Source organism: Pelmatolapia mariae, linkage group LG2, assembly GCF_036321145.2.
Source record: "Pelmatolapia mariae isolate MD_Pm_ZW linkage group LG2, Pm_UMD_F_2, whole genome shotgun sequence".
Classification (NCBI taxonomy): Eukaryota; Metazoa; Chordata; class Actinopteri; order Cichliformes; family Cichlidae; genus Pelmatolapia; species Pelmatolapia mariae.
The window spans coordinates 35,310,135-35,337,986 of record NC_086228.1 but is presented as its reverse complement, the minus strand read 5'-3'; the positions used below and the strand labels follow the sequence as shown (position 1 = coordinate 35,337,986).

The following is a 27,852-nucleotide window of genomic DNA, read 5'->3' as shown; positions in this document are numbered from 1 at the left end:
CTGTTTGTGTGCCTGGGTGCTGAGCAGCAGCAGAGCAGCTTAGATCCGGACCAGAGGTGACCAGGGCTCGGGGTGAAGGTGTGTGCGCGTATGTGTGTGTCTGTGTGTGTGCATGTGTGAATTTGTGTTGCGCGCCTGGCAGAGAGACTGCAGGATCGGGAGGAAAAAGGCTCTCAACTTCCCTCTTCCTCTCTGCGCCGCTCTGCCCTGTGTCGCTCCCTGCGTACTGCTCCTCTTTCCCTTTTTTTTTACTTCGGGACACAGGCAGCTGCTGCCGCTGGTAGTGGTGCTGCTGCTGCTGGTGCTGGTGGTGGTGAGATGTGAAGAGGCTTGAAGTATGGCATGCAAGGATGGTTTCTGCCAAGAAGAAGGAGATGGTGACAGCGATGCGCCCCGCGTTTACTCGGACCCTCTTCTACTTTTTCTGTTTGCTGACTTGGTGAGTCTCTGTCCGCGGTGCTGAAACCTGCCGTGTTTTCAGCCCTCAACTTACAAGTACCCGATTTTCTTCTTCTTCTTCTTCATAGTATGAAGAAAATCTCTGCGCAGACAAAAAAGGATGAAAGGATCTATCCGGAGAATTTCACTCGCATTTTGGACCGACTTCTGGACGGCTATGACAACAGGCTGCGACCTGGATTCGGAGGTATTTTAGAAAAATGCGCACTATTTTTGCGCACTATTGAGAGTGCTCTGCAATAAAAGTAGTCATATCAGCTATGTGACCACTCGGAAATATCCCGAATCTTCAAACCACCAGGTGAAATTTTATTTCTTCTGTAATTTATGCTACTTTTTTAAATTTTTTTTATTTTTTAAAGCCATATCACGTAGCTCTAACCACATTATCGAGCAATAAAAGCATCCGGTGACATCTTTAAACCACTAAAAAGGGAGCTTCGCTTGTTATTGGACTTTTTAATGTAAGAGAACGCAAAATGTACTCTAAAGATAGCTGCAAACTCACTGCTGAGCAACAAAACACCCCATTAGTGTGGTTTAAATCAAGTCAGTTCCACCCATAGTAATCATACTACACCCCTGAAGCGCTCTAAATGAGCAGAGGGAACAATCCACTTGCTGAGGGAGGCTAAAGATTTCAATTTTGGTGTATTCTATTTATATAGCTCACAGCTGCAGTCATCTCAAAGCACTTGATACTGTAAAGTAAAGCTCCTGCAGGGGTGGAGAGAGAATGTCATTGATCTGTGAACAAGCACTTGGTGATGGTGGGGAGGAAGAACACGTTTCTAAGAAAAAAGCCATAAAATGACCATCAAATATGCCATAATTAAATAAATGTGCACTTTTATTTGCACAGCCTAACAGTCTATAGCCTGAACCATGAAATAATTGCCAGAAAATTCCAAGTTTTTGAAACTGGTTTTTATTGAAGCTGAGAAATTTTATGTTAAATGGACGGCTACTTGAGCACTCAGAGTACTTTACACATTAACCCATTCATACCCATTCATGCCAGCACCTTTCTTTTTCTATGGCAAAGTGTTTTCTTTTTAACATCCATACACATTCACACTCTAATGAGGTCATCTAATAATCGGAAGGTTGGTGGTTTGATCCCTGGCTGCTCCGGTCTTCATGGGAAAGATGCTAACCCCAAGTTGCTCTTTGATGCATCCAATAGAGTCTGTCTATGAATGTTAGACAAAAAGCACTTAAGCAAAGAAAAAACAGTGCTCGCATGTGCTTGGGTGTGAATGGGTGAAGCAAGTTGTATAAAGTGCTCAGGTAGAGTAGAAAAGTGCTATACAAGAACCAGTCCAGTAACCATTTACCAGTGAACACTCAGAGAGCAACTTGAGGTTCAGTTTCTTACCCATGAAGAAACTGCCCAAGACTGAAGAAGCCAGGGGTCGAACCACCAACCTTAGTAGACAGCTCAGCCCAGTAATTTGTATCAGATTTGTATCAGACTGGCAGTTCTATGCAGTTGTTTTAGTTTTTTTGGGGGCAAAAAATGACAGGTCTCTAAAACTCATCTATCAAATATGATGCACTCAGCATTGCAGGGTTAAGACTGTCAAATGAGCATGAACGCCTTACTGAAACTCTTTAACAGCATGGGGGAAGTAGAAAGCTGAGGACATGCATGACATGTTTTCATGGGAACATTATGGCAACATTTAAATGACCTTTTTCTCTATAATGTTTTATGTGATTTGCATACGCAACATACTGCTTTGTGGTTTAGTGTATCACAACACGATCGCTGCTGAATTGTGCACAAGCCTGGTAGTTGTGCCCACTGAAGTCGGGCCTCCGAGCTGGCACGTTTGAGTGAGTGTGGTTACATAATTGTGTGTATGTCAGCGCACAAACGTCCTAATGCACAGTTCAAGTTCTAAAAGTACAGTTCTGGGTTTCTACGGCCATATTTCTCAAAGAGATGCCTCACTGCTGGTTGACCGTGTAAAGCAGCCTGTCAGCAGAGATGTTCAGACATGCAGGCGTACCAGCTTCGCTTTAAAGTGAACAGAATGGAAACAGGAACAAAGGCAATACAGCTCTGGAAGAGATAAGTTACTGCAAGGCTTTTAGATTGGCTAAACAAGTATGAATAGGACTCCTGTCTTTTTATGACCGTGACACTGAAGGATTTACACCAGTAAACGGTCATTAAATGTGACACTTGTCTGTTTCATTATCTCAACAGGTCCTGTGACTGAGGTCAAGACTGACATTTATGTGACAAGTTTTGGGCCTGTCTCAGACGTTGAAATGGTACCTATCCTATCTCATGTTTGTTTATGACTTTCTTTTTGTTTATTCTAAATTGGGTTTCAAACTACAGAAGACACAGAGATCAATACTTGAAGATAATGACTATCTTGCTCAACCAAGAGCCACTCAACCAAGCCTGCTTTATGTTTTGATAAAAAACCGAAGCAATTTCTTCCCGCTGGTCTTATTTTTGGTCCTTTTTTCCCATCTTAGGAATACACAATGGACGTATTTTTTCGCCAGATGTGGGTTGACCGGAGGTTGATGTACGAGGGCCCGATAGAGATTCTCAGGCTGAACAACCTGATGGTAACAAAGGTGTGGACACCGGACACCTTCTTCAGGAACGGCAAGAGGTCCGTCGCTCACAACATGACGGCACCCAACAGGCTGTTCCGCATCATGAAGAACGGCACCATCCTCTACACCATGAGGTACTTATATTAACTCGAATAATATGCCAATCTACAGATTGCAGCCAGCTCTAATTTTTGCATCCATCTAAAAAGCCTGCTTGTGTTAGTTACACTTCACGTATTTGTTTTCTATTCTGAGTGTTTTTTGCTCATTAAAATGGGATAGGAGGGATGACAGACTTTGTTTGTTATGAAGCAATGAAAGAGATTTCCTGTGAAATCAAAAACCCGCTCTCGCTGTGTACACAGTAGAGAGCTGTGTGGAGGCAGTGCACATGCCAAACTTTCACATTCATTCAGGAGAGCAGTTGATTGTTTGATAGTAATTGGCCTTTTTTATATGAAGATCAGCAGAATCAATGATTGCGTAGCAACAATTGAAAAACCACCTTTGTTTGTTTTAAAATACCTGAACAAATAGAACCATGTAGGCAGTAGTTTTTGGTGTACCTCTTAAAAGAAAGCCCTTATTGCCTTGTGTTTGGTCCTAAGTCAAACGCTTCTCCTCTGTTCTGCAACAGGCTGACGATTAGCGCCGAGTGTCCCATGAAGCTCGTGGACTTCCCCATGGATGCACATGCATGCCCCCTCAAGTTTGGCAGCTGTAAGTTATTTGTGTGTGAGTTGGTGACATCAGCATCAGAAAACTTTATTGACACACAGTTTGCACAGTTGCTTTGTTACAACTGCAACATTAGTTTATAAAAGGGGGAAATTAAGTGGAAGTAATAGTAACAATATGACATATAAAAAAGCATTTTTCAAATGTAAACTTATTGAAAACATGCAAAAATATGCAAATAGATGAACAACACTCACAACACCAGAAGTTAACAGTTTAGTGTAGAGTACTAATGTAGATAGATTAGATGAAACTTTATTAATCCCTCGGGTGGGTTTATGTATATGTACAAAGTCAGTATTTTATCCATCCATCCAATAGGATTTATTATTAATATTAATGGTATTATTTAAATATAAACTAAATAGACAGAAGCTGAGATGAGGAGAAAGACATGATGATTTATTTTCTTTTTATATAGCTACATCATGACAGGAAATAAATGGTACCGTTTTAGTGAGCCTCCTTTCAATGTTCTGGCTGTGCTACAAGAGAGAAAACAGGAAGGGGCTGCTGATTTGGTCTGACAGGACAAAGTGATCCAAACTGCTAACCTCTAATATTCCTGCAGTGCCTTTGAATAAGGAAAAGGACTCAAAGTTTAAAAAAAAATCTATCATTTTATCAGAATGTGAATTCTGTTCGTCCTCAATGTTTTGTCAAAAGATTTTATTAATAAGTCATTATCACAGTGAAAATTTGTACCTGAGTAATAACATAACATAATAGCATTGCAGCATTGTAAGTCTGTTACTTTGGGAAGACGCGAGTAATGTAAGTATAATTTTTAAAATTAAATACAACAATTAGTGATATTTAAACACAATCAATATCCAGTCCTTGTGTATTCTCACTCTGTTGCATGTTTGACAGTCTAACATAAAAATAAACAAAACGCAGCCTGAGCAACTCGACACAGAGTAACTCAGTGTGACAGAGTGTAGAAAATTTTAGTTAACATTTTTAATCTAAAGCTGAAATCCTGGAATTTCACCAGCACTCCCACTTTGGACATTGCAATACCAAGGAACAGCTGCACACTATGGCAGATGTACACAAAAGAAAAAGCACTCTGAAATGATGATTTTTAAATGGAAAGTGAACCATCAAAATACTTCCAGTTAATTAAAAAATAATCAGTTTCATCAACTCAAAAAATGAAGAAAATGTCACAGCAATGTAAAATACTGGAGTAAGTCAATTTTGTTAAATTACTTTTTGAGTTAAACATACAAGAGTACAGTAGAAGTGTAAGCAAATAACCCACTTCTGGTTCTTTACTTCTTGTAACTCAGATAAACTTGTACATTAAAACAGGTGGCAGTGTAATGAGCGTGTAATACGCAGCAAAGATCTGATGTGAGTTACCTGGATGATTATTTTGTAAATCAGGTGTATTCCACTCTAATACAATTGAAGTGACTTTATTGAGAGGACAAAAAAAAGCTGGATTCTAAGATGAATAGTGTGATTCTATTTCAGGACGCCATGCTTCCTCGGCCGGTACACCTGCTGTGTAGCAGTCGGTTAGGATAGAGTGACAACCAAATAAGAGCGTTTAGACTGAATCTGAATCTAAACTAAGCAGAGTGGGTAACAAAAGAGAAAACACCAGTGGAAGGGTAAGACAAAGAAAATATTGTCCTAGCTCAGTTCATGAAGCCACTTTCCTCCTCTTGGTACTGAAATGGATGCTGTGCTGAAAAGGAGCACTAAAGAGCTGAGCAGAAAGCGAGTAAATGCTGTTAGTTAATAATGAAACGTTTCATTCTTCATCGTGAACAATGAACGCTCAACTCAGCACCAGTGTTCACAGTGGGCCCACTGGTCAGCAGAAATGACTTATTTCAAATAAAGGAGCTTCTCAAAAAACGAGCAGCTGCGTCTTATCAGAGAGCAGCAGCGATTTGAAGATTACATCTGCAAGAGAAAGGAGAGGAAAAAAGACAACGAGTTTGCCTCTACACCCGCTGTCAATTACCCAATCTGGTGACATTGCGGAGGACAAATTCACATTCCTCGGTTATTGTCATCCCCCCCTCCTCCCGTCCTTTCACCATCCTGTGCTGCTGCTGCTAGCCTCCAGTCAGGAGGAAGCAACCATGGATCTGATGTGGCCTGAAGCGAGGGAAAGGTCAGAATCCCTTCCTCTGCCTCAGGATAGCGCAGACCTATGCAGCTATTTTCCATAGCCGGTGCATGTGTGCGCGTCGATGTGTGCCTGCGTGCTAATTTTCTCACTGTCTGCCCTGCCTTCATTTTTCCTCCATCTCTCCCCCTCTCTCTCCTCTCGCCGTCTCCTTTTTCTGCTACTCCATCTGGACTTGTGTGCACAGGCACTGCGTTCCACTCCATGACACACCAGAGTCATTTCATTTTGGCAGCACAGTTGGTATCCTGCCGATATGGAGTCCCATAGGGAGTGGCAGGCCAAGACAACTGGCATTTTGTTTTGCATTCGCACTCTGGTCAACCTCGCCAGTGAGAATACAGTGAAGAAAAAAGACACACAAAAAACAAAATAAAACAGAGGGGAAGCAACAACGCGGAATAAACAAACTTGTAATATAATGTGTGACTGTTACAACTTTAATTAGGCACAAAGTGGCAGCTTGAGTCTTTACTAATTGGACAGAGTTTTACTGTTATTATATATTTTTACTTTCATTTGTTCTGATGTCATGGTGTGGTCCACAATTACCAAAATAGATTGTAAAACCTGCACTGGAATCATTTTCTTTATGCAGATTAGTGAGTTATTCATGCTTGAGTGGAGGTGAGATGATGAGTCAATCTGGTCGAACCAATAAAAAAAAATTATTAGTGAAAAGTTTTTGGTGGAGACTTCTTGTCTGTTTTTGTTTTGGGTTTTTTTTCCAGTTCTTAGAGAAAAATTAATAATTAGCAGCAGTATTCACTTAGAGGGGACTGTCTACATTTTTACACCTTCTGTCATAAAACCTGTTTGAAACAAAAAGATATGTTTTTAACAAACTTATACATTTTTATATGTGAATTTGAGCTGGCACACTGAACTTCTCTGAGACTAAATAAATCGAGCATAACATTCAGCCACTAAAATGTTTTTCTGTTCAGAAATACAAGCAAATAACTGTAAAAATACATTTTTTCTGCTTTTTCGTAAAACAGTACATACAAAACATAAAAATTTACTTTGGTAATTACCAATTTACTACTGTTACAGATGAGGCATAAACCTCACACAGGACGGTGATCTAACACATTTGTTACACACTCTGCATATTTTTGTTGCATTTTACTCAGAATGATTGCCTCATGTTTATTAAGGGTGAAGAAACATATTTTGAGTGTATAGGGACATTTGAGGCCCCACCCACCTGCTCTTTTCTGTTTTGAGAGGGGCAACCAATCAGCCAATCAGTTCCTCCAAATTTTCATTTCAGACACAGGATGAGCTGAGGGGCAGCACTAAGGCCCAGTGTAAGACAAATAGGGATTGATTTTAATTATGAGTCATGCAAAGCTACTCTAGTAGAATCTAATAATAAGAATATCAACTTTATTAACAGGAACCTTTAAAGACCTAAAATGTAGGAATATTGGACACGACTTAATTAATCTAATTATCTATAACATATCCTACTTAAATCAAAAATTATTTATTATATTAATCAATTATTAGTTTATTATAATATATTTAAACATTAACATTAACGTTAATCTTTTTTTGTGTGTGTTTGTTTGTTTTTTGTGTTGTTTCATGTGCGGACATACTGCAAATCAATTTCCCATTGGGGACAATAAAGTTACCATTGAACCCTTATCAACAGACAAAGCAACAATTGTAGAGATAACAGTTATTATCAATTTGAGTTAGTTGTCTTTTTTTTACATTTAGGCAATAAAATAAAGGTTCTCAATCACGCCTCATGATTTCTGATCAATAATGTATCAATAAAACAGCGACCAAGTCTAAGTTTAATTTCTGTTAGTAAAGATAAACCCAACAGCATCTGTAAACTCTTGTTTATTCTCCTCAAATATTACATATTTCAATTCAATGTTATATATATAGCGTGAAATCACAACAACAGTTGCCTCAAGACAATAAATATTACAAGGCAATATAATACATGCTGCATATAAAATATATTAATTCAACTTAGTTTCACTACACCAACCCACCAAGGAAGTAGAGGTTGTCTTTTAATGGGAAGGTTGGTTCACTTCCCAGTTCTTCCAGTCAGCATAGTGATGTGCTTTTGAGCAAGATAACAACCTCCCAACCTGCCCATGCATCTGTCAGAATAAAAGGCTTGGAATAAAAACGCTCTGAGTAAAAAAGTGCTACATACAGTTAGATCCACAAGTTTGTGGATAATGACACAATAATAATTTTGCCTCTGTACATCAACACAGTGGAATTAAAAGCTGAAAGTCTGCAACAAATGCATCTTGGATTTTTGAGTTCAAGTTCAAACAAAAGAACTGGATTCATTAGTTTGGAATTACGGGCATTTTTATACATAATCCCCCCAAAAACGTATGAACTTAACCGTAAGCAGCCAGGTCACCACGAAAATGACGTCCGGGTAAAAGCTGGCTAGTAAATGAAAACTTGTGTTGTTGCACTGGCCCAATAAATGCAGACGTTTTAAGTTTAGCAGCAATTTCCACAACAGTTGACAACAGACAAAATAACTAATGTGTAGCTCGTTCCTAATGGTTTCTGGTTTAATGCACTTTTACATAACAATATGCAGAATTTGTTCCAGGAATAGCAACCCCATTATCTGAGAAGCAAAAGCAGAAGTGCTAGAGGATGTAGCATTTATCACATATACAAACAGTGTGAAGAATGGCACTCCAAAGGAAAACAGGAGAAAAGTGGTAATGGGGTAAAGGTGCTATTAACAGCTGGATGGTGACAAGAAGAAATCTACAGTGATGATAATGTTTCAATTATGTCAAAGTAAAATCCTGCACACATATGGACAGTTTACAGTATACAAAGAGCTGCTTTCTTCTGAGCATCTTATGTTTTTCTGCTGCGCTGCTCACAGCTTACAGTCAGTGACTCATGTCGGCGTGGCTTTGCTGTCTGCCCACAGATGCCTATCCTAAAACGGAGATGATCTATACTTGGACCAAAGGGCCTGAGCATTCAGTGGAGGTCCCTCCAGAGTCCTCCAGCCTCGTTCAGTATGATCTCATTGGCCAGACGGTCTCCAGTGAAACGATTAAATCCATCACAGGTGAGATTTGCTCATCCTTTCACCGTCCTGCTTTATCAACCGAGTTACAGTGAACGCTCGAGGAATAATGGGACGAACACTGCTGTTCATTTATCACTTTTACAAAAGAGTCTGCTTTTTTTTTATTAAAAGAAAAGATCCACATCTGTCTGAGCGCATTATATTGAATCATACTTGGAAGATTTGCCAAGTCTACACTGTGTTTCCACAAGACAGATTTGGGCGTCGCATATTGGGGGGATATGGAGTTTTGACACTTGCACAGACATGACAGTGGGTCTACTGGACCATAGCTAGCACACAGTCTTGTGAAATGAAACCCTCAAACATCATGCGTTGAGACATTTCAGAGCCAGTTGGCTCACAAAAATACTGAAAGCCCCCCACACCGCACCCAAAAAAAAGATTTTAGCAGCAGAAAGCTACAACAGAGTGCAAATGGACACAATGTAGAAGTGAAGGGAGAAAACCAGATCAAATGTGACATCTGTCTGGAGCTGCATTAATGAAATCTGTCAGCCTGCAACTTCAAATTCTTTGTTAATGAAACTAATTCATTTCTGTTGATCCCACAGGTGAATATGTGGTCATGACGGTCTACTTCCACTTGAAACGTAAAATGGGCTACTTCATGATTCAGACGTATATCCCCTGCATAATGACAGTAATCCTCTCCCAAGTGTCCTTCTGGATAAATAAAGAATCAGTCCCAGCGCGCACAGTTTTCGGTATGTAGACTTCACACAGCCCTCATGCTGCACTGCCTTTCTGCTCCTCTCTCTCTCTCTGTTTATTTGGTGCCTGCATGCCAATGGAGCAATCAGAGCTGGAGTATCTATTCAGTCAACACAACAAGGCGAAGCTTCAGCACGCGGTGATTACGGGAAACATAAAGTGCCACCTTCTTTTGTTTATTTGTTTGTTTTAAATCTTTTTGTTTTCCTAATGAAATCCCATTCTATTTTATTTTCACCTCTTTACAGTAATTCTCTAAAATATGTTTGGCTCAAAAAGCAGTTACAGGCAGTAATACTGGACGTGTGGTTGAAATAAACATTTTTAATCATGTTGGGGAAAGATGTCCTCCTTATTGTAGTTGCTAATGACAAGCGTTTCCTGAGTAAATTATTCTTTTTTTAAAATGCCTAAACCACTGGCTCAGTTCAGGAATGCCAAGCCCAGTGATTTTCCATTACTTCCCATTCGCTCTTGTAATGCTTCTGTCATGGATTTGCTGTGTGGAAGGCAGGATGTAGGACCCAAACGCAGGACTCAGAAACGAAAGCATGAACTAAAGGAGGCAGCTTTATTTTGGCTGTAAATAACTCACTTCAAATACAAAACTAAACTGGAAACAAACCAGGACCAGTAACTAGGAAATGGCTGAAAACACAGAGGAAAACACAGGGCTTAAATACACCAGGGAGTAACAAGGGAATGGAAAACGGGAAGGAAGCACAGCTGGGGCTAATCTGACATAATGAGACAAAGGAAGCAAAGCAGAATACACTGACATGGGACACAGACTTTCAAAGTAAAACAGGAAACGCAGGAATGCAGAGGCAAGGATGACAAGATAGACACAGAGACCTGAAACGTGGGACAGGAAGGCACAGAGTAGACAAAACATGGAAAACAGGGGCGGCACATAAACAAAACCTAAATATTAGAAATCTGGAAATACTAAAGAACTTAGGCAGCTAGAATACACAACAGAAACCAAGAGACTAGCAATGATAAATCATAATGAAATCAACAACAAAACACAAAACCCTGGGTCACCGATTCCGGACCAGGACAGCTACAGTCACACTAAGTCACAAAATTATTGCACCAGTATGGAACAAACTTATGATGTTTTTGCCTTTAAAATGGTTTATTTAAAGACCAGGTCCACAATTTGGTGCATCAAGATGGCGATAATTAGGTGGCGTCAGTGTGCTATCAGTTTGAATGGAGTCAAGTTGGCAACTACGTGCAGTCTGTTTGTGGCGATACAGCAATTAACTTTCACAAATTAGCCCAAATCACAAATCTGTTGCTTTCTGCATCGACAGAAATTCACATTGACTAAGAAGCTCATAGATCTGAAACAAAAATTCCTCCACAAATAGTGACGTAGTTGCTGCAAAATGCAGATTTAACTGCAGAATTACACACAGCACACAGCAACCTTGCTTTTACATAGGAACATAACCAAAATACAACCAGCTGAGTTGATGGACTGATGGACACAGACCGACTCAGACTGACTGAAAAAGTTGTCAATCTGCATTTATGCGTTGAACAGAAATTATTTGCAAATGTTTGAGTCCAAGTGGGACCTTAATTTTGTGGAGACAGGTTGCCTTCCAACAACTACCCGTGCAATCACATTGTGACCAAAAGTGGTCTTCCACAGATTGAGAGCACTACTTGCAAAAAAATGCCATGCAGTCACCGGGTAACCATGAATTTTTCCTAGACGCCGTCCAGTTTTGCCTCTAGTGTGACTGAGTCCTAAGACAAATTCAGAGTAAGAACGAATCAAACAGCCATCCACTACAGTCTGTGGGATTTCCAATGAGCTTTTCTTGTCTTAAGCTCTCTTTTTTAGTGCTGTGTGCTTTAATCTGATTTCCTATTGTGAGTCATGGGTTGGCCATTTGTTTGTTTGTTTGTATTTGTTCTGTGTTGTCTAAGAAAATGGTCATATGGCTTGTTGATGAATTTCACAGTCAGTGCTAAGACTACCGGCCCTGTTAACGGTCACGTTAAAAACCTCCACTGTCAAACTCGACATAATCAACAAACTTCTGTTGTCTTTTCATTTGTTCTGTAACTTAATTTATGCCCAATTTTGTTTGCTTACAGTCAGCAAAATAAGAAACTCCTTCTGAATTCATAATTTAAACGGTTTATAAAGAAGTGAACAGTCTATCATTTAAATTTGATTTTAACAGCGAAAAAGAAATAAAAAAAATAATAAAGTGCAGCCTTACCTAATGTCCACCCTACTGTTACTCATTTTATATTAAGATTTAAAAATCTAGTGGGTATTGGTATGACGAGTAGCCTTCAGTAATGGTAATAAATCACACAGCAATAGGACATTCATGTAGTTGTAAAAAGCATGAAAATATATTAAGTAATCCAAAGTATTCAGAATACGTTACTCTCATTGAGTAACTTAACTGAATACATTACAAAATACATTTTGGGGCATGTAATCTGTAATCTGTAGTGGAATACATTTGAAAAGTAACCTTCCCAACAATGAACATGACACACAAACCAGGGGACATGGATAACTAACTAAGACAAACTAATAATAATACTAGAACTTAGTGTTATCTCCTAAGTAATACAAAATACCTCAACTCTACCCTTAACTTGACAATAGCACATGATATTAACATAAGAAATCAACAATTCAAACATAACACAAAATGCCCCTGACAAAAATAAAATTAGTCCTCCTCAGTCTCCTAAATTCAGTGCATCCCTTAGAAGGAAAATAAGAAACATAAATAAAAAGAATTGTACCAAAACGTAACACAAAATGAAATTGACAGGGGAGTGCTTTCAGTTTTGCAGTGTGCTACATTTCTGTTAATTAAAACGTCTTTGCAGGCAAACACTGTGTTTCTTCAATTGGCCTAAGTACATCTAAAAGCAAACAAATAAAATAAAGGCCCTTAAATTCATTATTGATGTAAATAAAACTCAAAGTAAAGTACTCGACCTATCTACCCCTGCTTTGTGTACTGCACGTTTTGTCACTTAGTTGGGGAGGGTATAACATCTTTTTCCGGTATGTTGACCATTTTTCTGAAGCCTTCTAGGCTCCAGCTCTTTGCCTTCTTCTGTGGCAGACATTTGAATTTTGTTGCATAATCTGTCTTTGACTACAGTGTTACTCGTCCAGACTAATTCAGGAAACAAGCAGTGCAGTGCAGGGAACAGCTGTGATTGGCACATGCAGACTTGTGGTGAGACGCTGATGTAGGGAGCACTCGATTTACTTTTGCTTTCCATTTTCAGTATCGCTCGGTCATGTTAATTTAACTGTGGGAAGCCCAAATCATGATTGAGATTAAACTCTGATTAATTGTGCAGTCCTAATCCTTAAATACTTGCCAATGAAACTTTCGTTCAATAATATACTTGATCCAAATTCTTGCTGGTCAAAAGGGGATTAAATACGTTTCTCCCTCACTAAAACTTGGATGGGTTGAGAATGACTCGGTGTCCCCCCCAGATGAGTTGGAAGAGGTGGCCATGGTGAGTCTGCTTTGACCTGAACTCAGATAAGCAGTAGAAAATGGATGGACAATCCCAGATCATGTTCTGCCTGTAGTACAGTCATTAAAGTATTGCATTTTCACACCAGAGCTACTCTATCATTAAAGTGCTCTAAAGCAGGGGTGCCCAATCCCAGCCCTCGAGAGCTACTGTCCTGCAGCTTTTAGATGCATCCCTACTCCAACACAGCTGAATCAAATAGTTTGATCACCTCTTCAGCATGCCATCAAGTTTGGCAAAGGCCTGATAACATCCATTCATTTGATTCAGGTTTGTTGGAACAAGGATGCATCTAAAAGCTGCAGGACGGTAGCTCTCAAGTGGGATTGGGCACCCCTGCTCTAAAGTGTTGAAGAAAAAAGCTTTAACAAGTCTTTTGTATCTGTTACTTTTCCCCCTGTAATATGCAAAACTGCACTGGTTAAAACAGAATCAATGTGATCATAGTGGTTTTTGTTGGTTACAGTAAGGTAGTCACAGGTCAGCCACCAAGCAAACCAGTTACTTTCTTGATCACTATATTGATTTATGAATATGAATTAAGATTACATCCAAATATATAGTGTATACAGTATATGTTTGAGTAAATTATAAATAATTGGTTTGCTACCCATATTGATATCTTGCTGTAACAGTAAAAATAAGCAGATGTTCGTCAGACTTCACAGAACTGCTACAGTTCTTGCTAAAATGAAGGTGCACTGATCAAAAGCCAGACCCAATGGAAGGGAAAGTTGGATGAAATTAGCACAAAATCCATCTGTCTTCCTAAAAGCGAAGTGGGCGAGATGAACATTACAAACAATAGCCTCCCTGCATGCTGGCTGCTCATAGATGTGCTACAAAACCTGCTTTCAGTTTTTAGCCTGTAACCCAGTTGCGTGCTACCCATACTCCCTTGCTACGCTGTTTGGGTTTGCCCTAGAACAGACTAATTAGTGTGTGACAATAGACATGTTGTCTATTGAATGATAGTGGCACTGATACTTGCCTCTGTTTGAAAGTATTCCTGCATTGCTTTCAAGAGCATTAGCATTAACTCATCACCATGACTAATGACAAGCTAACTAAGAGAAAAACAAACAAGTGTCAGTTGTGATTAATGATTTTGATTTAATATTCTGACCGTTCATGATGCTGCACAGACGTCTGCATAAAACCACACGTGGGTTTATACAGTAGTACTGTCCTGTTACTATGTATGAAATCTACACATCTCCTCTATTGACTGGCATTTTGTTAGCTAGCACTCTGTCAAATCATCACAACATACTCAGTCACCAACACAACCAACAACCCACCCCACCATTTGGTTTTAATAAAGGTGTCACGCACACTGCAGCATCACCTCTAAGCATTCATTTGGTATAGTGAATGCTTTTGCCGTCAGCTGTTGAGTTGCTTAGTGAAAAGTGATGCTGTGTGGCTCTCTCTCTCTCTGAGTGTCGCTCAGTGTAATAAAGCAATAGCAAATCAGTGCTGCTCTTCTTCAGTGGACAATGTATCTGACAGTCCTGCTGCTCTACCCCTGCCTCCCCGCCCCAAACTGTCCGGCATGACAGAGGCGTCACAGCAGCCCGACTAAGGACGCATGAGTCGAGCCTTTGAGACAGTGGATTTCTGCTGTTATCCGCTGCTTTTCAGCCGGCGCGTGTGTGACTGTTTGGGTTGGAAGGTGGTCGGTGTTTGGATTTCTCCTCTTCTTCCCTGCAGCCTCTGTTTTGACTTCCTGCCTCTATGACTCAACTGCAGTGACCTGTTTTAAGCCTAAAAGAAGCGGTTTGTCAAGAAGACAAACAGGAGTGGAGTGAGGATTAGAGCTCAAGCTTCATGGTTTCAAATAGAGTCAAGATAAAAAGTACACTTAAAGTAAAATGAGTGTTTCTTAAAGCCTCAAATTATAACTTTCTAGACTTTTGACATTTAACAACTCCAGTGATTGTCTCAAATCAGAGTTTATGGCCAGTAATAGTTCTGGAAGTCCCAAAGTGTAATTGTCCTTTGGTCTATGAAGAGGCACACATTTATGATCTTACAATACATCATCTCTGTGAAAGCGAAGACAAAGGACCATGAGTTTCGATTAAGAGGTTACTCTTCTGACATCAGGCGCATGTTTCCTTAGACACAATAACTGGTCACGAGAGAAAACTATGCGTTCCTCGACGAGTTGGAGAGTCGTGCCATGAGGTTGGTGGCTGCTTCTGGGTGAAACTGGTCGCAAAGAGGGTGCTACACCAAAAACTACCCTGTGATTGTGTTGATCGCAAGCAGATGTCACGGGCTGCCGGGCAGGCCATGTGGAGAGAGTAGAAGACCCAAGTGCAGACAGAGGCGAGGAGACAAAACTTTACTTAACGAAAAGCGAACCTTTATTTAGGGCTGAAACTCAGGAAAATACAACAAGGCTAAACTGAGGGAAAACCTGAACATAAACTGGGAAACTATGACAAGGGGTAGGGAAGGTAACACAGACAACGCAACGCTGAACACAGGAAGACGGAGGACTTAACTACATACATGAGGTGATGAGGAGACACACGAGGACACAGCTGACTAGAATGAGACATAATGACAAAGGGAGAGTAAGACTAAACATGTAGTACCAAGAAACACAAGGCCTTTCAAAGTAAAACAGGAAACATGGAGACTAGACATGACAACACAAGCTTAACAGACCTAAAACACATGACAGACTAGACAAGAACCCAAACACAGATTGCTGCGGTCCCTTGTATTTTGCATAGAACATACCAACTTTTCTGCAAACTCTCACCAAATACTAGTCAAGCAGCAGTAACAAAAAGTTCAACATAATCTGGAAATGCAGACCATTCACCTTCAAAGTAAAAGCCCTGTAGCCAACAAGTTTGAAAAAGTGGAACTTATACCGTCAAGGCAAACCTTTGCCATCCAGTCTAGGAATATTTTTTCCCAGTGAGCAATGGTTGTTATTCATTTGACCCTACATGGTCACATGTCCAAAATGAGGGAAAAGCTAACATTTAGCAATCACAACAGCTAGCCTGACTATCCTATGAAGCATACTAATTCATGCAATTTACTGTATCTTCTTATTTAGCTACATAAGTAACAGTCTATACAGTATATTCAGATATATGCTGCACTTGTTGCACAGCTGCTTTCACTCTTTCTGCTTCCTGCTATAAGCTAATAACCTCAAAGCTTTATGTTCCTGAAGTACCAACATGAAAAAAACATCTCTCTATGCAGCTCTTGGAACAATCAAGTATCCAAACCAAGCATAATTATGGCGAAAGAATGGCTTCCGGATAATTTCTCTGATTTCAGCGACCCACACCATACTTTGCATTATATACATAATCAGTTCCACAGTCAGTGAAATGTTTCCGCGAAAACTTTAATTTTAATGGAAAACACCCACTGTTTCATTCTTTTGGCTATGTTAAGAAAAGCTCTCTATTAGAGGGTAATGTCCTCAGTCTGTGGCCTTGAGCTGCAGTTCACCCATCAATGTCATCCAGCTGCTTTTGACTGACAGGTAATTATATGGCGGTCACGTCCGGGCAAAGGAGACATGCGTTTATGTTGGGTAAGGGCTGTGACGCACAGATTGTTCCAGATCTTTGGCATAAAGGGGATTTTCTCCAAATCACATTATTGCTATTGGTTAATAGTACCAAGGGCGAGTGACGAGCCTCAGGCTTATACGGTGACCTTCTGTTATTGTAGGAGCCCCGCATAACCTTGGGTGCTGGTCAGACAGGTGTCTTGTTTTATTTTTATGGTCCCTCTCTGGGTAGTGCAGCGACAAATAAATGAGAACACATGACATTCAGTCCCGAGATGGTGTCTGCATGAACCTCGGTCAGTGTGTCCTCTAGCTCTGTGATGTATAACCTTTTTTTATTTGAATTATTTCCACAATTTGAGAGTTACCAGTGTTAATGTGATATAGTTAGGAAACTGCAAGCTCACAGTGGAATAATATACGTTAATGCTTAGTTATACAAACAGTATTTGGAGGTAGAGCATGCTGACCATTGCTTAGATGTCTTAATTCATCTGCTGCATAAAGACCTTGACTATCTTTAGCAGGACTATGATATAAGAAATTAAGTGGGTTGGTACCAAGTTATTGATGGAAGCGATTGCCAGTGAGACTGGAGAATAGTGCTGACAGACAATTCACAGGAAGGGGCATAGACAGTTAGGTCGACAAGTTTGTAGACAGTGACAAAATGTTTATAATTTAGACTTAATTTAGTCTTTACTCCATCTTATGGATTCTAAATCAGACAGTCAAGATGTGACGTTTTAGCTTTAATTCAAAGCAATTTTACTTAGTACAATTTTTACTTTTACTTACTTTTTAATTGTGCAAGTGTTTGTCAATTACACATACTTTTATACACAGTCCCCCATTTTCAAGTCAAGTCAATTTAAGTTAAGTTAAGTGGCTTTATTGTCATTCCAACCATGTGCAGTGGTACAGTACACAGTGAAACAAGACAATGTTCCTCCAAGACCGTGGTGCTGCATGTGACATATAACAGACAATCAACACAGGTCTACATAAAGCGCAATTTGCAAAAATTGCAAACCCCCCCCCCCCCCCCAAGACAAAGACAACAACACCAGACAGAAAGAACGACACAGAAACAGCAGTACAATAGAAATGTGCAGAAGACTGAGCCTTATGGGCACCGGTTCAGCTCAGTGCGTTGAGCAGGGGCTCACATGCCATACGGCTGAGATGAGCCAGCCCGGCTTTGCTGTGCAAAAAGTAACTTTGTCAATCAATCAATCAATCAATCAATCAATCAATCAATCAATCAATCAATCAATTTTATTTGTATAGCACTTTTAAAAACAACAAATTTTGACCAAAGTACAATAAAATAATCAGATAAAATCTAGAAGGAAAGTAAAATAAAAGGTAAGAAAATAATAAGAATAAAATAATGACAGACTCATACAGAATTAAAAGCCAAAGAGTAAAAATGGGTCTTTAAGCGAGTGAATGAGTCCAGTCACTGAGTGTTCAGGAGTCTGACGGCTTGGGGGAAGAAACTGTTTCGCAGTCTGGCAGTGAGGGCCCGAATGCTCTAGTACCTCTTGCCAGAAGGCAGCAGCATGTAGTTTTTCAGGGCCTCAAAAGTAATTGGACAATTGACTGACAAGCAGTTTCACGATCAGATGAGGCCTGTTCCTTTGTTTTTCCAGACAGACTGATTAAGAAGTTAAAAGATCTAGAGTTGATTCCAAGTATTGAACTTGTATTTGGCAGCTTTTAGCTGGAGCTCTTAATCTGAGGTCCACAGAGATGCCCAGATGCAAGCAGAGGAGGCCATCATTAGGCTGAAAAATCAAAATAAAGCTGCATCAGTGACATCAAAGAGCCTGAAACACCACAGAAGACAATGGATAAAAACTGTTCTTTCCTAGGTTAAGAAATTTTTTTACAACATCTAACCGAGTCAAAAACATTGTTGAGGAGGTAGAGTGAGTGACAACAAAGAAGGTTTACAACAACAACCACTGGTTACAATCAAAAAATGGAAATCCAGATTAGACTTTGCCAGGAAACATCTAAATGTCGGCAGTTTAGGAAAAAACCTCCTTGGACACGTGAAACCAAGACAAACCTAGATGATGGGAAGAACAAAGTATGGAGAAGGAAAGAAGCAGTATTTTAAGCACATCACATCCTCTTTCTAACATGGTGGAGGCAATGTTATGGCAAGCGGATGTATGGCTGCCAGTGGAACTGGATCACTAGTGTTGATGATGACTCCTGACTGATGTAGAAGGGTGAATTCTGAAGTTCGCAGAGCTGTACTTTCTGTTCAGATTCAGATTCTCCTGGAAAACTGATTATACAGCGCTCCACAGTCCAAATGACCCAAAGAAAGTACAAAAGCAACCCAAGAGGTTTTCAAGGCAAAGAAATGGCCAGATTAGTTACCAGATCTCAACAAAATAGAGCAGCTTTACAGATACTGGAGACAAACTCGAGTGCGGAGCAACTGAAAGCAGCTGCAGTAAAGGCGTAGCAGAGCAGCTCAAGGGAGGAAACTGTAGTCAGTGATATTCATGAATTGTAGACTTCAGACAGTCATTGATTACAAAGGATATTCACCTAAGTATTAACCACAAACCTTATGTTAAAGTTATGCTGGCTTGTCCAATTACTGCTGAGCCTCTGAAAATTGTTGTTTGATTGAAAATCCACTGTGCTGGTGTAGACAGGCAACATCAGTCCTCAGAGCACAGAGTCGAGTGAAACTCTCTGAGTAGCTCAAGTGGACAAATGCTTTTTGTGGTTCTATTGTGCATGTTTCTATTGCAAAGCTATATACTGCATATATGGTTCATTATCCTTCTGCCTTCAGTTAATGAAATCTCCTGATGAGAAGAACATAATATATGGGTTATTGAACACATCTTGTTTTCTATTCAGATCTGCAGTGTTAAAATTCATACCGGTCTGTGGTGAAGCCTCAGTTTTCGCAGTGAGATGGATATTTTTGCAACTCTACTTACATTCAAATTGAGTCAAATTCAGACTAATTATGTGCTTTGATCAAATATGAAAGAATTTATGTCAACTCCCTCTTTGATAAAGGCTCATGTGTTCTTTTGTTTTTATTCTCCCACAAACCATCCAAGGCATCACCACCGTCCTGACCATGACAACACTCAGTATCAGTGCTCGCCATTCCCTCCCCAAGGTCTCGTACGCTACTGCGATGGACTGGTTCATCGCCGTCTGCTTCGCCTTTGTCTTCTCCGCCCTCATTGAGTTTGCCGCTGTCAACTACTTCACCAATGCACAGATTGAGCGCGCCAAAAAGAAGCCGGCCAAATGTCCCCCGGTGCCCCAATCCACGCCTGTCAAGGTCAAGGACGCAGAGGAAGTGCTGCAGGTGACTTCTGTTTCTCTCAAAGTGGCTCAATAATCTGATCACACTTTACTTCAAGGAGCACTCACAGAGCATGTCCCTTATTATGTGCTTACTGCCTTTAGCCTACACGTTTGAATCATCAGAAGTGGTTCCTGCATGTGAGAGTAGTCAGCTGAGCTCCTGCTTACAGGGTGTTAAGGAACGCTAGAGAAACCTGGTCCCAGAACTTTACAAATGAAATCTTGCATGTCAAATTAAAAACAACTGCTTGTTAAAAGACAGAAAAAAATGTGTGTGAGAGAGAAAATAAGACGGGTCTGAAAACAGCTTCACTGCACAGATGTTTGGGAGTAGTCACGAGGTGTGCAACATTTCTTTTGAAATTCTACGTGCATGAACTGACATAAGCTTCTATTTCTGTGTGATGAAGTTTAAGCAAATTGCATCGACACCATGGCAAGTTACATACGGAGAGAACGAGGATTCATGAATATACCATGAAGCTATTTTAAAGCTGTAAGTCAGATATGATGAATGTGTTACAGTGCTGTTTATGTAACTGTAGGAACGTGTTCATGGCGCCGGATAAACACGTGCGATGTATTTTTCTCAGCCTGCATAATCTTCTGAAGAGTGGAAATCGTAGGTCATCTGTTAACCGATCATTGAAGTTGACGTAACCCACCAGCAGATATGCCCGTTTTACAGTAACTACTTTAAGTTGTTCCCTTCTGCCTAAATCCCAGTGTGGAGTAATCATGCCTGAATGCAGTATAGTGACAACAGCACTTCAGTGGATTAGGGGGTTGCCATGGCAACGCAGTCCGAATACAGCTGTATAGGTTTCAGGACAGCTCTGGCAACAGGGGGCGAAATTAATACTCTCTTCCTCAAGAGCAGGTCCTGTTACCAGAGGGCTTGGCACATGGGTCACAGTGTGTTGATGGTTCCAACTCCTCAGCATTTTACCTCCTCCATGTTGAGACACAAACTCCACTATCCACGCACACACTCCTCCTCTGCTGCACACGGGACACAATAACATTGGATCCTTTCAAATTCAAGGGGTGGGGGTGGTGTTGGTGGATTATTCCTGCAAATGCCTTAGTACCAGCATCACACTCTGCTTGAAAACATCAACTTTCAAAGGATAAGCTCCTTTGACGCTACAGTGCATTACCCCGATGCTGTGCTACCTACTTTCTGTCTTAAGCTTGTGTGAAATGAGTGAAAGCCATGGTAAGTGACACCTGTATTACGCACAGTCTGTCGTCTGCCTTCACAAATGAAGGCCATCTGTGTCGGGGGACTGTGATCAGATCAATATGACAAAGTTTGTGGGGAGGAAGTAAACTTCACCTATCCTGCAAACTCCTTCAAACAGGAAGAAGAAAGGAGAGATGAAAAAATTCTTTGCACGAAATATGTTTGTTTTAACGCTCCTTTTTTTTTTTCTAACATCAATTCAACAGTCACCTCAAGACGCTTTATATTTTAAGATTAAGCTTCTACAGTAATACAGAGAAATAATCTTCCGAATCCTAACTGAGAGCTGGTTTCAATAACAAACTCAATCAAGAATACCAGTTGGATTTGTCCAGTGTTATCAATAAGTGGTGGCATGGTGTTACAGGGGTTAAAACTATTGCCTCACAGTCAGATGGCTTTTGGTTCAAACTGGTTGGGTTTCCTCAGGGTTCTCTGGTCTCCTCCCACAGTCTAAAGACATATCGTAGGATAAATGGTAATTCTAAATATATCTTAAAGTGCATAGAATAAAGTACTGCATCATTGTATTATTAAATCTGGCCTGTTGTGCAGAGGGCTTTGGAGAACTTTGAACATGGTGATAAATCTGGAAAATTCCTTGCTAACCACTTCAAACTGAATACAGAAAAAAAACCAATTTATTCTAGAAAGGACTGCACTGGGAACATTACTTACAATATTACACAACAAATAAGCCTTGGCCTCTGTTGGACATGGGCATGGAGGGAGGAGTTCACCATCCCCATCACTCCCCGCTGGGATGCAGGTGTTTGTTCGTTCCGGGGACTGTGGCTGGATGTTCTGGTGTGGTCACTGACCCACTCCTTCGGTGGTCTTGGAACTCCTTCTGTCGCTTGGACCTCTTCCGTGGTGCCAAGAACTGCCCAGGCAAAGATACCAAGCGGTTCTTGGGCACCTGGAGCCTTGATCTCGACTCACACTATGGTGGGCAGCTCCAGTGGGGTCGGCTGCCCGTCGCCACTGGTCCTTTGGGACTTCCACCCCTTGGCCGTGCGGACCCCATCTAGGGCCTTCCTCATTCTCCTGCTGGAATGAGTGTGCAGATATTGCAGAGATGTGTGGACTTAGGTCTTCAGAACTCTTGAGGGCTGCGGATGGTGCGGTTCTCTGGCCCCTCCCTACCCTCAAGTAAATTTCTTAACAAAGACACACACCCACACTCGACACTCTCTCTCTCTCACCCCCCCCCACACAACACACAAGAAGATTGTTGATTTATGTACCTGTGCATTTTCAAATTTTTGTGTTCCAGGTGTTGTTTGTTCGCTTTTTCTTACAGGTGCAGAAGTTGGCGATACATTTGTACACAACATTTGTATTATATCCTTTTTCCCCTACCCCCTCTTTTTAACTTCTCCTGCCTGTCCTGTCTTACACATTGTCATACTGTATACCACACATAATATAATAACTGAAATAACATGAACAGAAATGAAGAAATAAACAGATAAACTCTGAACAAAATGTGTTTGGGACAACAACTGCATTCAGATCATAACTCTGATGTAAAAGCTGCCAGACAGACAGGATTTTTTAAAAACAAAGAAGTTAACATATGCACAATGAAATGTATTTCAAGCTGTTAAACTGAACTAAAACACGAGGAACAAATTTAAATGTCAGTGTCAGTAAACTTTCTTATCAGCCTGACTCAAATACTGGTTATTCTCCTCTCTCGCAGCAAAATCCTGATACGAACGGTAATCTGAGGAAGCGCATGAATTATATCTCCCACCAAGAGTCGAGCAGTCAACCGAGAGCCCAGTCCACCACCAACATTGCAGGAGTAGGGCGAGGAAGGCCGCTGCGACCTTTAGCCGGTGGAGCCAATGGCAGCTCTTCCACCCTCTCCCGCTCCAGCCCAAAGTCTGAGAGCCTGCTCAGCGTTGCGTCTTCCTCAGCGCAGCTGGTGAAGAGTACGCCTCAGGGTGCAGCTTCTACGCCAGACGTGATGGCGGGGACGCCGTGCAAGCAGAACGCCAGCACTTCCTCTCTGCAGCATCTGCTGGGCCCGAAGCTGGAGCGCATCCAGATGATGGGGAACAAACTGGAGCCGAAGCAGACGCCGTGCTCCCAGCCCACCACTGCTGGTATGGGCGGAACCAGTAAAATTGACAAGTATGCACGGATCCTCTTCCCCGTGTCGTTTGGCGCATTTAACATGGTCTACTGGGTGGTTTACTTATCAAAGGACACGATGGTGGCTAAAGGTGGCTAGACGTGTCTTTTAACACATGGGAAGTAAATAAGGATTACTGGAGTTTGTGAACATTATGTAGAACGTGTTGTTTTTGCCAAACAGATGAACAAAATGTGCCCATAAAGCACTTAAGAATACATTTATTTTTTTCTTCCTGAGTCCTGAAACTGCAAGCATGGGAACAAGCGAGCAAAATTAGAAAAACCTGACTCAACATAAGAAGGAACACCTGCACACTGGAGTATGCTACTGTCCTCTTTCTATTACATCGTGCTTCATTTGACTGAAAAGGTCCTCATCAGCTTCAACTGATCTCTTCTGGCCTGCAGTCAAGATAAAGCATGGATTTTATTCATTTTCCTATTTTTGTACCCTGCACCTGGCAAGATGCGTGGACGTGTGTGCCATTGTTCTGAACTCAACTGCACCAACACTGTAAATATATAAATTTATTAGGATAAACAGATTTATATTTAATGAATACAGTTTACTTCCTTTTGAATAATTAAGACGTGTCGCTTTTGGTGCCAGCAGGTTAGAGGTTGCAAAATTAAAACGAGGGATTTCAGAATGGAAAATTCTTGAATGTTGGCCAAAAGGGTTTGAAACTAAAATGGATTTGGCCAGAATGAAAGTCCTCAAACCAGGCCGAGTGGAGCTTTGGCCAGGACCTGATCAACCATGAAAAGCTTCTCTTGTATAGTACCTACTTGCAAAGCATCTTTCACATACAAGAAGGATTAACTAATCTGAAATAGCGAATATGAAATTTGTGGATAAGTCGGGCAGAAAATAGTAAAGACAAGTTATGAATTCATGTAACAGTAGGCTTTAAGCTTCTCTCCAGCCGTAACAGATTGCGAATAGCAGACAAAGATTGTGTAAGTGATTAAAAAAGAGCCATAGCATGAACAAATACAGGGAGCAGAACACAAAGCCATTTGCTCGTAGACCACTGTGGCAATAAAATAATGTGCTGGTTGTTTGTTTCGAGACATTTCGGCGTGCTCAACAAAAGAATGTGACTCAACAGCAGCTCCAGGGGAGAAACGCAACATCTAACTGCTGTCATCCACATTCTTAAATGTGTTTCCGTGCACTTTGATTTTGGGCATAAAACATTATTTAATTACTCTTCATGGGAAAGATCTCTCATGTGTGTCTATGGAGCACACTCACTTGCTATCAAAACTACAGCAGATACACAACACGTCGAGCACGTTTTGAAGGTTGAAATAACTTTTTCTCTTCTGTCTGGTAACCCCAGTGTCAGCTGACGCACGGCTGTTGGTCACTAAGTTGACAGCTATTAGTAGGTTATGGAATTTATTGGTGTTTACATTGATAATTGCTGAAACATTGATGTTGCCCTGGTTGAAAGATATTAGCAATTTAGACCACATTAAGTTATGGAAGTGGTTGATATTTACCTGCTGTGTCAGATCAGTTAATGTTTAAAGATAATGACGAGTCATTTTTCATAGGGGGTAATCAGTCTACACCTAATTTACTGCAGCTGCAGTTTATTACCAACCAGAAAATGATTGTACTGAAAATCAGAGTGCATATCTTTGGAAGTGTAAAGGCCTTTTCACATAGATGCGCTTGTGCTGTGGTGTGCGCGAGCCATAGAGAAGAATGGGTTTTAGAGCAGTTTTCACATTGTATGGGAAGGGTCTTAATAAATTCTCCTGTCGTTCTGAATTAATGGGAAAATGTGTAAAGAATCTTACTTAAGATTGTTTTCATGAGAAATATTGGCCTCTACTCGGTTTTTATTTCAGTTCAGGTCTTAAATGCTTCGAGATGCTGGCATCTTCGTGTAGCGCCCCCATGTACTCAGGCTGAAATCCATTTTAGTCGCTTCATCTCATATCCTGAAACCAGATCTTTTGAATTGATCCTGTAAAAACACTGCAGTATCAAAAAGTCAAAGACACTTCAAGTCAGCAGAGGCTGTTGGGATATCAGGATTCATTAATTCAGAATTAGATGTGCTGACGAATAAACCCTTTGAAAACAGTGGTCATAATAGCGAGGACTAAAGCCCTTTACACACCAGACATGTCAAATTCAAGCTAATATTTTGTGCCTTAAAAATATTTTTCGGGCTCACCTATTTTTAATGCAGCCATTCACACCGACTGATTTTCCATGACAAATTTGGGGCTTTTTTTTTTTTTTTTTACTGAGCTAAATTTTTCAGATCCAAATAAACAACAAGCGTGTTCGTAGTTTAAAACATGCAACGGCTTGATGATGTCAACTTCATGTTTTTTTAAAAATTCATTTTCTGCAGAAATGCTTTTGGTGTGTATATGTGTAACACGACAAACTTGCTTCTTCGCAACGCGCTCGAGGCGTAATGGCCTTAACTCAGAACTTGAGCTCATCTTAATCTACACACTGGCTACTTCAACACTTGCTAAAGTATTGTTTTTTAAAATAGAGATTTTCTGCTTTCATTAAAAAAAAAATCTGTGCATACAAGCATTGATTTGAAAATAATGTCCATCTACATGAAGATGCTGAAAACCCAACAGGAGACCCAAACGAACAAAGAGCCCCACACCCAGACAGTGAATGCTTTTTATTATATGTGGTAAACAGGACACTAAGGTGAAAGGTCAAAAGTTCTCCTTGTTTGACTGAGATCCAGTACTTGCGTTTCTTCTTCTGTAGCTTTCTGGGCACTTCACCCTTCTGCTAGCAACACTACCGTTACCATGACAACCACCTCTTACCCTCCGGTCAGACCTGCATAAAAACGGAGCTAGGGTGCGTTCCATAAGAGCAGATTTATGACCTTGTTGCCTTGTAGGTATCACAACCTCCATCCACATTGTTGTGAAGGGGGTCTTAGTATGTTACACTGTGGGCCGTCAAAGACAAAACACAAATATGTGACGCTACTTATGAGACATTAGCTGTACATATAAACACAAATCCCAACAGTATGTGTAGAAAGGCCCCAAAAGGTAACTAAACGCCGCTGCTTCCTCGCACCTACTCTTTAAATTACGCCTAAACAAAAGCTAGGAGGTCCGTTAGCCAGGCTAGCTGCTTCCAGCTCTTTCTGGTTATTGTGCTAGGCTAATCAACTGCTGGCAACGTCTTCATATTTACACTTTATGTGTCTATAATCACTTTCAACTCTTTGGTAAGTAATGGAAAAAACATTATTTCCACAAGTCAGAAACGTTTAAACTCAGCTATTAGCTTCTACACATGATATATATGTGCTAATTTGTTCTTTTTAGACATTTTGAACCCTCAATATTAGTTTTAGTACTGACACATTTTTGTACTGTTTTTGTACAAGTAATAATCACATTTGGAGGAATGGAGGTCCAAGTTGTCAGCTACCATTAATCCCAGCACGATGCTGATAAAGAGAAGCTTGGTCATTTGGGAAGAGGTCAGAGTAGAGCTCCTAATAGTGATGTGCGGATCGATCCTAAAATATCGATTTCTTCGATACCAGTCATTTATGTTCTAGAATCGATTCTCACATTAAAATATCGATATTTTAGTAATTTAGGGTAAATTTGTAGTTTATCATTAACAGGAACACAGTGGAAAGAAACTATAACATTTGGATTGTCTACATTCGAAGGAACTACTTCCTCTTCCGCCTTTCAAAGTCATGTGCGAAATACGGCTGTATAAACGTGTTGCAGCCCCTTGGCGTGCGCACTCACAACAATGGCTGAGCGTAATTGGAGTCATGTGCGGACGTATTTTACCTCCACAAACAGCTGAGACGTGGTTTGCGATACATGTGGCAAAAAAGTGAGGTGTTGTGGCAACACCACTAACCTTGTCCTTACCTCAGAGTAAATCATATCACAGAATATGACGAGCGTATGTTGAGGCGAACTGAAGAGGAGGAGAGGGACAGGTGCTGCTAGGGCGAGACAGACGTCTCTCACGTACAATGTTCCCTCTAATGTTTCATGTGTCTGAGCGAACGCACAAACTCCCTGAGCGGTCCCTTGGACCACTGTGAGCAACATTAGACGTGTGCATTGTGGTCACGCCAGCATTGAATCCATCCAAGTTACATGGTTTATTAAAATAATCAAATTACAGCATTTACATTTATGTTAGACTACTTTTAATTAACTGCTTTAGCCCACTTACAATGAAAATTAAAAAAAAAAATCTTGTT

At 40.6% G+C, this 27,852-nt stretch overlaps 1 protein-coding gene across 1 annotated transcript; it reads left to right on the top strand.

Annotated features, from left to right (window-relative positions):
* The first annotated feature begins 16 nt into the window (after nt 1-16).
* On the top strand, nt 17-27,852 carry gabra4 (gamma-aminobutyric acid type A receptor subunit alpha4). Its single transcript, XM_063499651.1, has 10 exons — nt 17-78; nt 265-439; nt 528-646; nt 2,675-2,742; nt 2,956-3,176; nt 3,680-3,762; nt 8,874-9,017; nt 9,593-9,745; nt 19,956-20,212; nt 23,163-27,852. Exons 2-10 carry the CDS (start codon nt 351-353, stop codon nt 23,697-23,699), a joined length of 1,671 nt encoding a protein of 556 aa, XP_063355721.1. The 5' UTR covers nt 17-78; nt 265-350; the 3' UTR covers nt 23,700-27,852.